The sequence below is a fragment of the Lycorma delicatula genome, chromosome 5, assembly GCF_047948215.1.
Source record: "Lycorma delicatula isolate Av1 chromosome 5, ASM4794821v1, whole genome shotgun sequence".
NCBI classification, from domain to species: domain Eukaryota; kingdom Metazoa; phylum Arthropoda; class Insecta; order Hemiptera; family Fulgoridae; genus Lycorma; species Lycorma delicatula.
In genome coordinates, this window is record NC_134459.1 from 40947301 (window position 1) to 40965324 (window position 18024).

The 18024-nt window shown below is 29.2% G+C and overlaps 1 protein-coding gene across 1 annotated transcript in view; it reads left to right on the top strand.

Annotated features, from left to right (window-relative positions):
- The window catches only part of LOC142324406 (uncharacterized), a 47512-nt gene extending 29526 nt beyond the window's left edge, over positions 1-17986 (top strand). The window contains exons 7-10 of the mRNA XM_075365238.1: positions 1040-1163; positions 10500-10549; positions 11361-11496; positions 17845-17986. Coding sequence (XP_075221353.1) covers positions 1040-1163; positions 10500-10549; positions 11361-11496; positions 17845-17852 — 318 coding nt within the window. The 3' untranslated portion in view covers positions 17853-17986. The remainder of the gene's footprint in view (positions 1-1039; positions 1164-10499; positions 10550-11360; positions 11497-17844) is intronic.
- The last annotated feature ends 38 nt before the right edge of the window (positions 17987-18024 follow it).

Consider the following 18024-nt stretch of genomic DNA (forward strand, 5'->3'; position numbering starts at 1 on the left):
TAGTTTAACATAGCACTTGATGCATGCTATATGTGGAGCCCAAGATTCATCTTGGTTTCCCAAAGGACATTCAAATAATGTTTGTAAGCTGTTTTCATCAGATTCAATACTGGTTTTGTCGACTTTGTGAATTCTCTGCAACTGTAACAAAAAATATTTGTAGAATTTTTACAAGCCAGATTTTTATTCATTGTAAAATTCAGAATGTTTTAATGAATGAATGCAAACTGAAATATTACAGAAATACTTACTTAATTATAAAAATAATTAAGTTTTGACGTATAAATACATAATTACTTAAAATACTTCATAAAATTGTTTCACCATGGAATGCAATAAAACAGAGTGAAAAACACATGTGCACACGTGTTTCACTTAACAAATCTTAACAAACACACACTTAACAAATTTTGATGTTCAATAAAATAATACCAAAAGTTGTTCTGTTACAAAATTCTTTTACTAAATTTATGGCATCACTTATGAAACAATCTTTATAATATGTGTGTGTGGTAAAACCACTGCCGCAAGTAAAGAACACAGTAAATCATACCAAGAGCTGAACATACTGAAGAAAATTTCATCATATTGAATTACTCATTACTTGATTCACTGATATGTCTGTACGTGTCTGCCTTGACATGAAGTGACATCTTCATTCGACTGTTATGTATCAATTATAGGTCTACAGCATGCATCACAATATAAATCAGATGTGAAAAAGCAAATATACAGACGTACTAAGTTATTTCTATTGTTTGTTCCCCAAATGATGGAACAAATAAATTTAAGGGTTTACATAACATTACCCCTTAAGAACATTACATGTTGGGTGGTTCGGAATACGTATTCAGATTCAGTGTAAAAATACTATATGGAATACCTACTCCTTTTTCAGTTTCAATTTTATGTTGACCAGTGTTATTTTATATCTATTTATAATAGATAATATATTAACTTCATTAATTTTATAATTACTTTAAATAATGAATTTAATTATTTTTATAATTATTTACTTAATATTTATTTTAAATTTCAGAACATTTTTAATAAAACTGATGAAGAACTGGAAAATTATATTGCTGAAAAAGCAAAACAGTTAAAAAATGCTTTTAAAGACTTTCCTATTTCATCATACATGTTATTGACTCCATTTCATAAAGGTATGAAATTATATGTAAGATAACTGTTTGTTGTAAAATTAATTCTAATAATGTGATATTATTATTTGTATTTTAATATACATATTAAAAGAATTTCATAGTTTTATATATATATATATATATTTACTTGCTTAAGATATGCCTCTGAAATATGATTATATATTTTTTGGGAAAAAAGATAAACACATAAAATTTTCAATTGATTTCTTTTTATTTTTTGTACAATAAAGATTAAGTATTAAAATATGTACTTTAAAATTAAATTGTCATTAAATACTACATTATTTATAAAAATTATAGTAGATTGATGAACACTGTAAAAAATACAGAAATACACCTAGGCCACCTGGCAGTTTGAAACAAAAAAATTTGATGTGGACACCACTTGACTTCTTTGTACACCTATTAAATTACATATACACATTATTTTTTAAATGAAAGATACATAAAATTTTATCTCATTAATAATTTCTGATATTTCTTCAATTTTTTTTTTTTTATTATTCATCGTAAATTTTTTTTACAATCAGAGGTTAATAATTATTAATAAATCAGTATATTTAAATTAAAAAAAAAAGGAGATGAAGTCTGATTCGAGCTGATGTGCCTTCCCCTAGCAAGATCCAAATATTTTATTAAATAAAATTTTATATGGCTATAACTCTGGAACCAATAAAAATAAGTACCACTTATGATATATCATTGAAAAGCTCTCAAAGTTTTTTGGATTTTGGGCTTTTTTGGACACTTTTAGTTCAGTTGATTGCAATCAAAAGGGGAGATGCACTACTAGATTTTACAACAGTCCTAAATCCGAAATTTCAACATCCTACAGCTAATCGTTTTTTTACGTTATGAAAGATACATATGTACGAATGTACAGATATCACACTGAAACTAGTCAAGATGGATTCAGGGATGGTCAAAATGGATATTTCCATTTTACCAAAATTTTTTTGCAATTACAATACTTCCTTGTACAAGTACAAGGAAGTAAAAAGAACAAAAAGCGTATTGCAGCAACATCATAAGATCATTTTTATAGACAAGCAAGTTAAAACATTAATGTAGTAAAGCTGAAAAAGGATTCTTACCTGTTTTTTAATCTTCATCACTGTGTGAATCTCACACTTCAGAAGTGTGATTACAATTAAAGAAGCTCTGTACAATTAAATCATTTTAACCCCATGCAACCAAGATCCACTTGCATATTACTGTCAAACTCTTCTTTTTCAGTTCCTCCTGAACTTTCGTTTCATTGACTGCAGTCACCACCCACTCTGAATAAGAATGTTTCAAATAAGCTTTGAAAGGTCAATTAAACAAACATGGAGTAGCTGGAGTAATGACATCATTCTAATAGAATGCAAACTTGCACTGTGTTTTACTTTCACATTTTACTATCTTTTTTTCACGTTGCCTGTTACATGTCCATGGAAATTGTCCATTACTAACACCCTGCTCAATTTTAAAAGAGCTCCAGGTTGCCATCCCCACACATACTTTGCCTACTCTAAAACTAGCCTGTTATCCACCTATCCTCTTCTTGGCACCTAACATTGATGCCAGCAGGTAATTTTCACTTTTTGGAAGGGTTTTTCTTCTATATACAATAAATGGTGGAAGTTTTTTGTCCATTTCAAGTACTGTCAACATGACTTTATTGCTGCTTTTCATAACCACAAGTTCACACAAGAACACTTTTATCACTAACAGCATTAATTGTTGAATCTGCTGGCATGTCGAAGTGAACCAGTGTTTGATCAGAATTTCCTCCTACCTGCCCCATAAAAAAGTTATTTTCTTGGCTGAACTGAATTACATGTCTGGTAAGCTAATAATTTTTCCTCAAAGGCATCGAGCAAACTTTGACAAGTAGATGTACTTTTTCTTTTGATAGTTCATACCTCTTCATAAATCTATTTATCCTTCCTTGACTTGCTGTAAAAATCAGTATTAGAAGTCCCTCACAATTTGTGCAGCTTTTAATTGTAGTCTCTGTTGAAACAGCAAATCCTTACTCACATATGTCTTGAATGTAAGAAAACAATTGCTTTTCTACTTGAAGAAACTTCAGAACTCCACTGCAAAATGCTCTTCTACTTTTACTACTATCCATAAGCTTTTTTTCTTTCTCCAATTTGTTATACACGATTCCAGACTATCATATTTATGGCCTACTGCAAGATTACCAATTTTCTTAACTAAGTGAATAACTTTTAATTTCTTGTTGACCATAAATGAATGCAAACATCTTGCAGAACTCATTTTTAGTAGCTCGCTTAAAGTACAAATTGGAAAAACTTAGATTGTGTGTTCAATTTATACTTATAATAAGTTTAGCTCGCTTTTTTAAGCGAGCTAGTAAAAAAGCAAGCACATAATAGTATTAATTTTGTTTTAGTTGAGTGACGTTAGATTGTGTGTTCAGTTTATATTTATACTAACTTCACTCAACTAAAACAAAATGAATACTATTATGTGTTCGGCTGAGGCAACTTGTATCCTACACAAAACTACAGGATGATGAATAATAACAAAGTTATAATAACTGAAAATGCAGACATAAACAAAAACTCTCATGACAAAATTTTGTTTATAAACACACATTATGATATAGCCTACATAACAGACACAACATTAAATTACTGATGTAAAATCAAAAGTAATTAGAATTCACACTGCGATTTGTTTTCATTACTACCATACATTAATGTATTGTAGCACATATGTAGTACAATGCTAAGTACAGATATTGGACTGTCATTTAGAAATCCCCACACATCATATGCACCCATAAATTTCATGTTGGTTTTTAAGAAAAAAGGTGTGTGTCATAAGAAATTAATATGGTATTTAAAAAATGTAATTATTTGTGATTTAGATAAAATAGTAAGAAAACAGTAGAAAATAGTAATTGCATTTTTTATAATACTGATTTTGTTATTATCAAAACAAATATTTTTAAATAATTTAATTAGTTCTTTCTTTTCTAAGCAGATTATTTAATGTTTTATTTTTAAACCACTTTGATTAAAAGATAGATTAAATTTTACACATATCTCACAAAGCATTGTAACACTTCATTTATTAATAAATAATAATTACATATAAAATTAGTACAGTAACAAGTAAATCATGTTACCTCAATATAAAGAAAACTTGATATATTCTCATTTTATACAGGTTGACCCACAAAGAAATGGAAAAACTTTTAACACATGTTCTACTTGTGAAAATAATGAAAAAAAGTTCATATAAACAAACTTCTCGAAACGCTTTGTTTTTTAGTTACTGCTAGTGAAAGATTTTGACTGGATTTCAGCTCTTCTAATAAAAAGAAGACTTGTAATTTTTGGAGCCAAGTTAAATTGTAAAATTGCTGGTTTCTTATGTAATTTGAGCTGGGAAATAGGATAAAATAGAACCCAGAATTGTAACTCCATAGTTTTTAAGAAATCCGACATAAAACACAAAATTTGGTGACGAAAAAAAGTTTTTTTTTAAGGTTTGCAGTACAATAGCTTTGTTAAATGTCTAATAAATGCATAAGATTTAGTAATAAAGATTGTAGAGAATTTAATTCTGAGAAAAGTAATGTAAATAGCCAATAAAATTTAAATAAAAACTATTAAAAATTGGCTTTTTATTGAAGCAAAATTGACAGAAAATCGTATTCTTCTTTCTGTATCTAATAAACATTATTCTTAATATATAGCAAAACAGAAAACATAAAACACATGAAATTATAATTGGTAACAGAATAGCAAACCTCTCAGTTACAGTAATTGTTTGAAATTCCCTCCTTTACAATGTACACAGCACTCTGTTCAATGTAAAATATTTCCGGTGGCTTTCCGTATCAACTCATGATCATTCTGTATAAATTCTATAACATTTCATATTTTAATTAGTAATATTTCCGGTGGCTTTCCGTATCAACTCATGATCATTCTGTATAAATTCTATAACATTTCATATTTTAATTAGTAACTCTTCTTTAATATTAACATTTTGCTGGTATACTATCATTTTCGTATGACCCCCAAATGAAGTAATCTAACGGTGTTAAGTCAGGTGATTGTGGTGGCCAGTCGATTGGTCCACTACGTCCAATTCAGTTTAATAAATTAGCATTCAAGTGATTTCTAGCTACTAAAGAAAGATGTGGCATACTATTGTGCTGGAAAAATCATTTGCTATCTAGTTTTTAAAGGTGCATCCTGTGAAAGAGACAGCAAATTATTTTCCAAGAAATGAATGTATGCTTCTCCCGTAACATTTTCATTGAAAACTAATGGTCCCAGAATTTTGTCATAAATAATGCTGCATGATACATTAATGTGAAATCTATGTTGGGAACTAGTTCCACAGTATCATGTCGATGTCTTCGCTCCATAAATTACTATTTTTAGAATTGAAGACTCTATTCTTGTAAAGGTGATCTTATCAATAAATAAACTTGAATTTCTTTATCAGCATTGTCTAGAATCCAATGACAGAATTTTAACTCCTGAGGGTTATCTGTTGGTCGGAAATTTTGAACCTTCTGCAGGCGGAAAGGATAAAGATTTTGATTTTTGAACCATTTTTGATTTTTTAAAGAATTGATTTTTCAAACCAATGCAACATGAAATTCACCTTGCACTAGTACCTGGGCTACGTTGAATATGCTGCACATGATGTTTAGTTACGTTGGAAATGACCCTTTTGTTCCTAGATGCCGATATACTGAAGAAAATGTTTTCGAATTTAGCATCATCTTCCAGGAAATCTCTCCTGATATTAACATCGGGCACCTTCAGAATTTCTGTTAGAAAATCCATAAACAAAAATTATATGACGTATTCCTGGTTAGAAAATTGAAACTACATTTTTATACTATGATATGATCATAGACTAATATAACAACAGATTCAAACAAAGTACACAATTTTCATTGTTGACTAGTTATTAGTATTGCCAACCTACACTAAATGTTTCTGAAGAAACATACTGTCAATTTAGTTTTTTACATAATTTTTCATTTTACCTGTGTAAATTACTGAATATACATAGCTAAAATATTTTTTTATAAATTTTGTATTTCTTTTAAAATTATTTTCTGTAATTAGCATTTTTGTTTTTAAAAAGAATGTTTATTAAGTACAGGAAGAATAATACGATTTTCTGTCTACGTTTCATAGGTTTTGCTTCAATAAAAAACAGATTTTTAAAAGTTTTTATTTACATTTTATTGACTGCATTTATATTACTTTTATCAGAATTAAATTCTCTACAAGTTTTATTATTAAATCTTCCACATTTATTAGTCATTTAACAAGCTATTATACTACAAACCTAAAAAAAACTAATTTTTCGACGCCAAATTTTATGTTTTATGTCGGGGATTCTATAAAAACTACTGGATTTACAGTTCTGGGATCTGCTTTATCCTACTTCCCATCCAACATTATAAAACCACCAACTTACAAATTAATTACATTATAAACCACCAACTTTACAATTTAATTTGGCCCCAGAAATTACAGTAGGTTTTCTTTTTATGATAGGAACTGAAAGCCAAGTGAAATCTTTCACTAGCAGTAACTCAAAAACAAAGCGATTCCAGACCTATGTTTATGTGCATTTTTTCATTATGTTCACCAGTAGAACATGTCCTGAAACTTTCTCTTCCTGGGACATTCTGTACATTGCATTTTATTTCATTTTCTCATGTATTTTTGCATACGTATATATGTGTATAAGAAACTGATTCATATAATTCAGATTATTAAAGAAAATGTTAATATATTTTAAAAAATTGTATTAATATACAAAGTGACATAAATTTTTGGTAAATACTTCAAATAGACTTTTTAAATTACTTAGTACATTTGTAATAATACATCACTGAAATATTTTCAGAGCTGTTAACATAAAAAATAACAATGTTTTATCTCCATTGTTTATGTAATTTGTATCATACCTTCACCCACCAACAATAATGTTACGTAACAATAGTCTACTATTATTATTTTCATTATCTAAACATAATTAGCTTCATCTTAAACTTGATTTCTTATAATGTGTCATATTTTTAAATTTTCAAGGAACTGTTTGATACATTGAATTCATATTTTCCCATCTTTCTCACTACTTCTAAAGCTTAAGTTTGAATAATTAGTACTGAAAAACTCTTCACTCTTTCACTTAAGAACAACTCAATTCGATCATGCTTGACATACCAAAAATTATTCATTTTCTTAATTCTATTTTTCCATTCAACCATTTTTGCAACGTAATCTTTTATTATGATGTATATTTATGCCTTACAGTAGTGATTTTTATACAAAAAAATATTAAAAGATATGTACAAACATCTTAACTGCTCCAAATTGTGATTCTGAAGCAGAGCTTGACGGTACAGAGTTTTAAACTGATGGTGATTTGTCAGTCATTGCTCTGTTAAGTTACTTATTCATGTTGATTTATATTTTATGTCATCTAAACCAAATTAATTCAAACAAAGTATGTAAGTAAGAATATAAATACAAAAAACATGCCTTTCTAGGCAACTAAAACATGCTTTTCTATGCCAACTCTAACTCTTTAGTTCTATTATACAGAAAAGTAACAGAATAAAAATATAAACAAACAGACTATCACAAAGTATGTAAAACACCAAATACAACTACATCCATCCGTCTGTAGGATAACCATGACTGATTTGTTTAACTGCTTTTGGAAACAACAGCCGTCCTTTTGTAGTGACCATTAAGAAACTTGTTCATACATGTGCGAAGTGGTACATGCATGGAACAGACAAATCCCACTATGGCATGTAGGAACTTGTCAGCACTGTGTGTGCTTGTTGTTGCTAGCTGAATAACTAATATTTATATTGTAGCTATACACAAATAATTTCCTCAAGTTAAGGAAAAAGGAAATGCATGATAAAGTATTTTTTATTATAATATATTAAAAAAAACTTGAGAACTACTGACCTGCTGTATTATTAATAATAAGTAAATACTAAAAGTAATAAACATCTATTTTACAAATAATTTTGTATTATAGTAATTTTATTTGTTTTTTTTTTTTTTTTTTTATTATTGTGTCTTTATGTACCATTACGAGAAGCTCTGCATACCACAGTTTGAGAACCACTGCTCTAAAGCATAATTTTGATGATAAAAAAGTTATGTGGTCAATTGTGACTCAAAATGTTTACTAGAATTTTGGTTTTTTCTCACTTGTATTTTTTTAATACTACATAAAAAAAAATAATGATAAAAATCTTATTTAATCAAGGGCTTAAATCAACCCAAATATTTTACCTGAACATTTTGATCTTTTTCACAATTATACTCTAAATATTGTATAATTAAGTCATTAATATTTAAAAACCCAGAAGTGCATTTGAAATTTAAAAAAAAATCTATCAATGGTAAAGCTGAGAATGTTATCATACCCTTTGTCAGATTTTTTTTAAAGGAAGAAAAAAGAAAATTGTCAAAAATTAAAAGCTGTACAACTTTTATCTGCAACTTTGTTAATCTGCAGTTTAGTTAAACAGCTATTTATAAAAATGTGCATGAAAATAAGATTTTACAAAATATTAAAAAGGGGTCCATACTTCAAATGGCTAAGTCAGTCAATTTTGGTTGTTGAAAGTCACTTCATAAAAGCTGTAGTTGGGAATTTTATCTAGTTTTCAGAAGATATGTGAATTATGTAGGATTTATAGTTTTTAAATTGTTCATTGAAAACCAATTTTTTGATCTTTTAACCCTTAATAGAAAAGCCACTCCTACCTGGCACTAAAGATTCTTCATTTCCTAAATTTTGTATCAAAACAATCATTTTCCTAATGTTTGATTGCGCCCCTAATTAGTAAATTTTTAAAAGTCCATTTTTACTGCAACTGTTACAGCAGTTAGAACAGAGTTCTTCAATGTAGTAAAACATTAAAAATTGTCAACTAGATCAAATAATAATGTTCTTCAAGAACAAAATATTGCTATGAGTATAGTGTTTTTGTTAATTAAAAACAAAATTTATCGTTCAAGTACAGGTATGAATATTAAGAAATCAGGGATGAATGGATTTTTGCTTTCATTTGATATCCAAACAAACAGAGGTGCTGCCCTGAGCAATCTAAAAACTACCTACATTGAAACCAACAAATAAAAAATGTGTAATAGTTTGTGGTTTTATATTTATTCTGATTTACTGTAGTCTTTTGGGGAAGTAATACAAAACTATCTCTTTTGGTTATTTTTAAGTGTGTAAACCTGCTATACTCATTACCATTTATAATGGTGGTTTTTCCCACTGCCTGTTGGTAGCATCTACTTGCCTTGTTACCCCCCCTATTACCCAACTCTCCTACTCTGCGTTGCCAAGTTCAAGTTACCGAAAAAACAGTGTTGTGCACGTATATGCTATAAACTGTACAGAAATTACACAGTGAGCAAAACATTGCTTACTGTATTAAACAACTTGTGTGTGAGAGAGAGAGCAAAAATGAACTGAGATCCTACAGCAGGAACTATGTGCTGCGCACGCAACCTACCTATATTAATGGTAACAAGTATAGTATGTAAAAGCCTGAATGGTATTTGTGTACAAATGTATATAAAAAGAATAACTGTTATATACAACATTTTATTAAAAAATGGGCATTTAGTAAAAGCTCCTTTACACCAGTATACTATAAAGGATATACATATAATTTATATTTCAGTTCAGTTTTGTTTTTCTGTATTCTAAAATTAAAAATTGAACCATTAAAAATTGCAATAAAAAATTCAAAGCCTGTGTTGCTTACTGCCAAGTGTATTTGAACCAGTGAGTTAGTGTGTGTATGCTTGCACAAATACATAAAGATAGAATGATTAAAAACTACTAGTATTACAAGAAACCATTATAGCAAACTTCTTTATCTGGGTTATTGATACTAGTGACAAAAAACTTTGGGTAATAATTGGACAGCTGTAAAATGGAACAAAGGTCTGTTTAAGTGGTTAAACAGATACCCAAGAGGATATCTAGGATACAGGTACTAAGTATTATAAATGGTATTCTTTTCTCTAAATTACTTCAGTCTTGTAACCCTCTACTCCAGTAGGAAATATTTTAAACTTCATGAGTTGTAGTTGTATGAAATTGAAAAATTAGTGAAAAATTCTTGTTTAATTCTCTGTGGAACATCACTACCATGCCTCGACTCTTATGACAGAATTTTTCATTTTTCGCCTCAATGAAACCACCACTGATACTTAATTTTATTGATTACATTTCTATTTTTCTATTATACAAATGGTTGTTTACAATGCCTTTTTTTATATGTAGTGCCTGACAATAAAGAGACTGGAGCTGAGGTGATTGCTAATAGCATTCAGGTATGTCTTTATTTTTTTTAATGTTTCAATCTTTGTTATGTTTTTAATTGTTATTAATTTTATTTTTAATTTAAATTTAGTTTTACTTGCAGACACTTTAAGAATAATAATGTTACATTTTACTTTGTCATTATTTCTACACTTTACATTTAATTCTGAACTCTAAAAAAAGTCACTTCTTTAGTATGTATCATCATTATTATAAAATGAATAATAAATATTTTAAGAATAAATATCAACATTTAGATTAGATTACTTGAGTAAATAATACTACATAAAATAAAATAAATAGTAGTAAATAATACTACTTACTAATCTCTTAATTTAATGTATTTAACCTAGTTTTATAAGGAAAGAAATGCATTATAAAGAAATTAGTGTTTTTTCTTTAACAATTTCCATTTGCTCAATTTTTTGTGCAATTTTTATTGCAAGTCTTTGTATTAATTTTTATTTATGTATATGATAAGTGCCTTTTAAAGCAACTTTATTCGTTTCTTGATTTTATTATTTTACACTAGAAAATTTATAAGATTAAATGTGTTTACTAGTGTTCATTGTTGCAATTGATCATTGGGGTTCAGTTAATAGACCTACATAAATGGTCAGATGAGATGAAACAAGAAAGACTATCAGACTATGTTTTGTGGTATAATCAGATAAGAATATAATTTTATATAAGTGTAGTGAAAAGTACATTAAACAATTTATACATTTGTTTATTTTGCGTTAAGTTTTTGGTTATATTTAGTCAAAATTGTATTGTATCCTTTATTTAAAGCTGAAATGAATTTATCTTCATTTTTTCCAGGAAAACTTTAATGAAAATAATAGTAATTGTATTAATAACAATACAAATAATGATCACAATGGTACTAACAATAATGATGATTCAAATCAAATGGATACCAGCCCATGCTTTACTGTTAATAACACCCTCCCAGTAGGTAATGTATGAGTCTTAAAATTTTTGATAAAAATTAGTAAAAAAAAAATTTAATATCTTGTAATTAATTGTTAGTAAACTTGTATATCAGTTGAGATACTTGTGTGGATTTGAAAACATGTAAACACTGATAGAATTTGCCTCAGGTAAGACCTTACCAAAGATAAAATGTCTTTTTATTTTAACATAGTAATCATTCAAAATTATCATAGCAATGAAGCAATTTTATGAAAAATTAGTTTTTTACATTCAATAGTTTTGGCATATTCCTTATGCCAAAACTATTATAAATGTGACAAACGTGTTTGTATACAGCTTATGAAAATAACATTAATATATCAAAATAAACATTTTTAATATTTCTCTGTGTTATACCTTTGTCTGCATTATTGTTTTTGTCTAGATTACAGATCTGTAAATAGAATATTCCTAGTGCCTTCGGTTTAATAAGAATTGCATATTAAAGATCTGTAAAAGTTAATTATGGAATGTCATATACTTGGATTAAAACTTCTTAGGGGATTTTTTTTTACAGTTAGCCTCAGATAAATCTCAAATTAAAGTCCAACAGTAATCGGATAACATATTAACACTTCATATGCCTTTGTAACAGTTTTGCAACACTGAAACATCTTGGTAGAAATGTTCATCACTTACTGCTCCAAGATTTGGCAGGAAGAAATCCAGATGTGTAATTCAGGAAGAACTTTTAGTGATATATTGCAATCCATAGCTGTGTATGAATTTATAAGTTTTATCTACAATATCCTGGTTTGTGATTTATAGATACCCAGAAAAGTTTTATAAGTGTCTTTAACACTATCCAAACGGTGAGTTCTACATCAGTCAACATAGAATTAAATATTTCATGTCTAGCTCCTTATTTGTGATCCAACAAAGATATTTCTTTAATTTTCGTTTTGCTTACTTTCAAAATTTCTGCCTTATGTACAAGAGTTGGTGATGTTCTTCTTCATAAGTTTTACAAAAATTTCTATTAATCCCAGTTTGATGTGAAGGGGCAGTAAAAATATTTTTTCTGGTTTAACTAGAGGCTCTTGAATAATGTTTTTTCACCAGAAGTTAAGTTATGTTTCTTCCACTGTTTTACTACATAATGTTGATCCCTAGCTTGACTGTACCATTCAAAAATAAAACAACTGTATTTTGTATACCCTAACTGCATACCTAACAAACGATCTATTACTCTTAAATCTCTATACATGTTCCAACTGAGCTTTTTAAATTTACTTTTTCAATAACAATTTTCATAACATCATATTAATTTCATAACAAATCGGTACAGAAGGATTTTTATTGTGAAGCAGACTGCTTTTAAGCTACACTAGAAGGAACAACAAAAAGGCTTAGGTTTATGAGCTTGCCCTAATTGTAAATATTTGTACAGTAAATTAAGAAATTTCTTCAGCAAAGCATTGAGAAAAAGCTTTCTGTCAGTTCTGGTAGCCCAGGATTTTAATTTTTTTAAGTAAATTACAACCTTTCAATCTCGCACCTGAAAGTTCAGTTTAATTTTTTTATAAGTTTAAATCACTTCCCAAATCATTTAGCTCACCTTGTGATATAAGATGTGACTCATTGGAAAGTAATTCAAAATTTTAATTGTGATTGTCTTCTTCCATAATGTATTCACAAAGCAAGTTTTCAGGAATCTTGGGAACCATGTGAGGTACAGCTCTGAGTGCAGATGGCAATGAAGGATAAAGTACAGTGTGTTTAGACTTCTTAGAAATTTCAGACACATTAGTTAGACAGAAATAACAATCAGTTAAAGTGATTTTTTAGTCCACATCAAATGGCAAGGCCTTTTAGCATCTCAAATTGATTGCACCGCTTGAGAGGATGCACATTTCTTATCTTGATCACTTATTTTACAGTCTTAAGTACAATTTATAAACGTTTATAATTAAAGGTGTAATGTTTTTCTTATATGATTTTATTTTTTTATTTATTTTTTTTTTTGTTTGGGGGCGAAAAATGCCTGTGCGTTATCATCGCCCGGAATTTTCTTTAATAAAAAGGTAAAATAACTCTAAAATAATAAAACTTATAAGGTTTAAAATTAATATAAATCATATAATAAAAATTTATTAAAACAAAAGTCAAAAAATTGAAATAAAGGACTTTTCACTATATGATTTTATAGTTAACTTACCAAACATAATACAAAAACTGTCCAAATTATTTACACACTGGCATTTCGAGGCTTTACTGCTCATGCACTTAATACACTTATCATACTTTCTAAAGAGATTATACTATTAAAAGCAGTAAGTTAACAAATCCACAGTAGGTTGTTTTGAATTGTACAGACATGATGAATCTTGCTCATGTACACTTCAATACAGCAGTATGATTCATGATGTGTGATGTTTGTGTTAAGACTTAAATTATTATTAACACTAATTAACACTATAACACTAATCAACAGAGTTCAAGCTATATAAATATAGAGTTCAAAATATATACTGAGCACACAAATATAAAATAATCATATAAAATAAAAAACATGTATGTAGAGAATAAGTCAATTATTATCTGCATTGTAGTTATAAATTTTATTGCAATACAAATAGGAAACTTACATGAACATAATTTTTCATCATAGTCCCCTTGCATTTCAACGCACTTGGTCCGTTGTTGCACAAGCTTCCTGATGCCCTCATAAAAGAAGGTTTTCGGTTGAGCTGCGAGCCAGGAATGCACCGCTTCTTTCATTGTTTCATCTTAATGCCTCTTTGAATGGACCAAATAAGTGGTAGTCAGAAGGGGCAAGATCAGAACTATTCGGAGGATGAGCCAGTACTTCAGTTTCTGGAGCGTTTCAGCAGTGTGGGCAGCAGTATGTGGATGGGCATTGTCGTGCAACAACACAACACCTTTCGATAGCAGTCCTCAGCGTTTGCTTCGAATTGCAGGCTTCAGCTTGGCAGTAAGCATCTCACTCTAACATGCACTGTTTATTGTCGTGCCCTCATAATGTTCCAGTACGGGGCCTTATGAGTCCCAAAAAACCGTAAGCATCAGTTTTCCTGCGGATGGTTGGGTCTTGAACTTTTTTTTGCATGGTGAATTTGGATGTTTCCATTCCATACTCTGTGGCTCGTGATGATGGATCCATGTTTCGTTACCGTTGATGATTCTGTCTAAGAAGGTCAAGTTTGGTCATCAAGAAGTTTGGTCCCCAAACTGTGCAGTCAATCTCTGGAAAATTTCTGTTGCTTGAACTCCTTCACAAGCAAGAAATTTTATAATTATGGTTGCACAGTGGAGGAGTGCACCTGTTGCTCCGACATCATGAGCGTTACTGACAAATTAGTTGGGAGTGTAGAATGGCCAGCTCTCCCCACTCCTAATGACCCCACCCAAGCATACTAGAAGCGCAGGCCCAGTCCTACCAACCGTAAACACTCAGAAACAAAAATCCTTATATTTGATTTACCCTTGTGATTAACCAATAATTCAAAAAATTATTATAAGTAACAAAGGAATAGAGAGAAGATTTTTAACTGATACTCCGTCCATCATTTTGAATTGACATTATACTGAATAACTTCATTAAATCAAAAATATTCAAATGTTCTCCATTGATATAGAACACAGCAGCATAGGTAAAAACTATTAGTATGATTAAGTCAAAATCTTCTGTATTATGACTCAATGAAGAGGTACTAATCATCTTTTCTGAGAACAATATCAATAAGTTTTTTGGAAGAATTTTCCTCTTTCTGGTAAGAAAGGCAAAAAATAAAATAACTATTTAATTTCTAAAAGTTTTATTTATTTATATTTAAATTTTCTGGGAAAATTATCATCAGTAAAAATTATTAATCTATCCTAGTGATAGATCCTGATCTATCCTATCACTTACCTTCTTTCACTAAAAAAAAACCCTAGAATTTATCCTGCTTTCACCATATTGAAACGGCTTTTGAAAATCAAAGCCATTTCATTCTTCTAACTTAAAGCAATTAAAAATGCTTTTAAGCATTTTATTTTATTCAAAAATCAATTTTTTATGATATCTATTTCATGAAATATCATAAAAAAATAAAACATTATGTTAATTATTACAGTTAATTATACAAATAATTATAACATGAAATAAAGATATCTAAAAGGTCAACAAGAAACTCAATATCCACAAACAAGATACCTAGCTACCAGATGCATCATTAATTACAATACAATAATCATTATTCATCATTAATTACACACACAAAAATAATAGCTGGATTTAGTCAGATTACACTGAAGAACACCCTATGTATAATGAACACATAACTCACCAACAATCACAATCACATTCTTATTTTCTACGACATAACTAATCTCTATATTAAGATACCTGTCATAGATATTAAGAAGATACCCACACTTATACAGAGTAGCACATGAAATGATCCAACATTTGGTTTTGTTAAAAAATATTTATTTTAATCACAACACAGAAAAGTAAAAACAATGTGTTTATTATATACCTGGAGATTATGTTCTGCTTATAATATGTTCAAAATGACCATCATCACGTCTAGCAACTTCTTCAACACAAACTCCTTATTAATAACTTATTGTTAATAACTTGAACACATATCCTTAGTTATCTTGTTGCACACTTCAACGATTAGTTCTATCACTGTTCAAGGATGTTTAGGGAAAATTTTTTCCTTTAGAAATCCCCAATCCGTGTGAAAATAATCACACGAGGATTCAAATTGGGGCTGTTGGAAGGCCAGTTCTATCCTCACACAAAACGATTAGGAAATCGGTTTGAAATGACATTTGCGTTAAAAGTTTCATGCATAAAGTCTAAAACAACATTAGCTATGTATGGTCTGACTTCATCCTGCACTAATCACTCATTTTCTAATTGAAACTCTTTTGCAAGAAGCTGGGAAGCAAAATTAATACACAGCATGTTTAGATAATGTTTTTGTTCACTGTTTGTTCAAAAAAGAATGGCCCTATTACCCCATGACTTGAGATAGCAGCCTGTGCCATAATTCTTGAAGCATGATGCATGCGTGATGGATTCATCATTTAGGTAAAAATGTGCCTCATCTGAAAATCAAACATTGTTCAACAATACATCTTGATTCACAGCCCATTCAGCGAATGCCATTCTTTGATGTTTGTTGTCAACCATTAATTTAGGCAACACTGTTATTTTATATAGATAAAAATGTAAATCAGGTTTTAAAATTTGTTGCACGGATCGTCTAGAAATTCCAAGTTGTGCTGCTGCTTTTCTCATTGATTTTTCCAGGCTCCTTAGCAATGCTGATCTAACAGCTTCAACATTCTGTGGAGAACAAATATCGGCAGACCGTTGGTGCTTACTCTCAAATACTGAACCATCACTATTAAATTTTTTCTAAAAACTAGACATATTGTTTTAAATGAGGACGACCACCGGAAATGTGCATGCAACCATCTTTTGTGTAAGCACCACACTTTTCATTTCATTAAAAAACAACAAGTCTTTATGCACTGTTCACAGTGCATAAAGACCCTTGATAACCATCTTGGAACAATAAAAAGATATTATAATATCTTTTATGAATATAATTGTAATATATTACGAATATAATTTTATTAAGATTCCATTTAAATTTAAAATGACAACTGTTTCATTTAGACTAAATCACTACTGAATACAGACCATACCCTCAACAATTGTCAAGCGGAAAGTCCACTTCTTTAAGCTAAATTTAAATTGATTCAGAAAAGCGAAAGAATGAGTTCTCCTACTCATATTACACATACCTGTATAACAACAGCTTTTTGCAAAATTATAAACAATGCAATCCATAATTTAATTTTAAATGAACTAGAGTAAAGTAGATTTGACAAAGAACATATATTGGAAAAACTTGCTTATATGACAAAATTCTTAAAGTGCACTCAGAAAGTGAAAAAACTAATATTCATGAACTGCTGTCACTTCTCCCAACATAAAACACATTAATAATTAATTATTATTCTAAACAATTACTGCCAAAACAAATGTTGGATCATTTTGTGCGCCACCCTGTAGAGCACATACTAGAAATAATAACTGTTAAACTAAATCACAAATAAATAAATATTACACTCAACAAATACTGTATTCATAAACTAATATGATTAATTAAAGAATAAGAAAATGAATTGCTAGGTTCTATCTGAAGGCTCATAAAGATATGCTACATAAAAAATAAGAAATGTATTTCGAATTGTTTAGCACAGAATAACATTTTTTAAGAATTGTATGTATTTCAGGTAATATTCAATATGATACCTAAATTTTTATTTCAGCTATTGTTTATCTGTTTTTCTTCTGTTTCAGAGGAGTAGATAGCATTACAAAAGCTACCTTCATATCAAGAAAAATTCATAAATATTTAAATGAAGATGCAAATTCAATTCCATAAAGAGCCTTAATAATAGGTGTGTGTGTGTGTGTGTGTGTGTGTGTGTGTGTGTGTGTGTGTGTGTGTGTGTGCGTGTGTGCGCGCATGTATATATA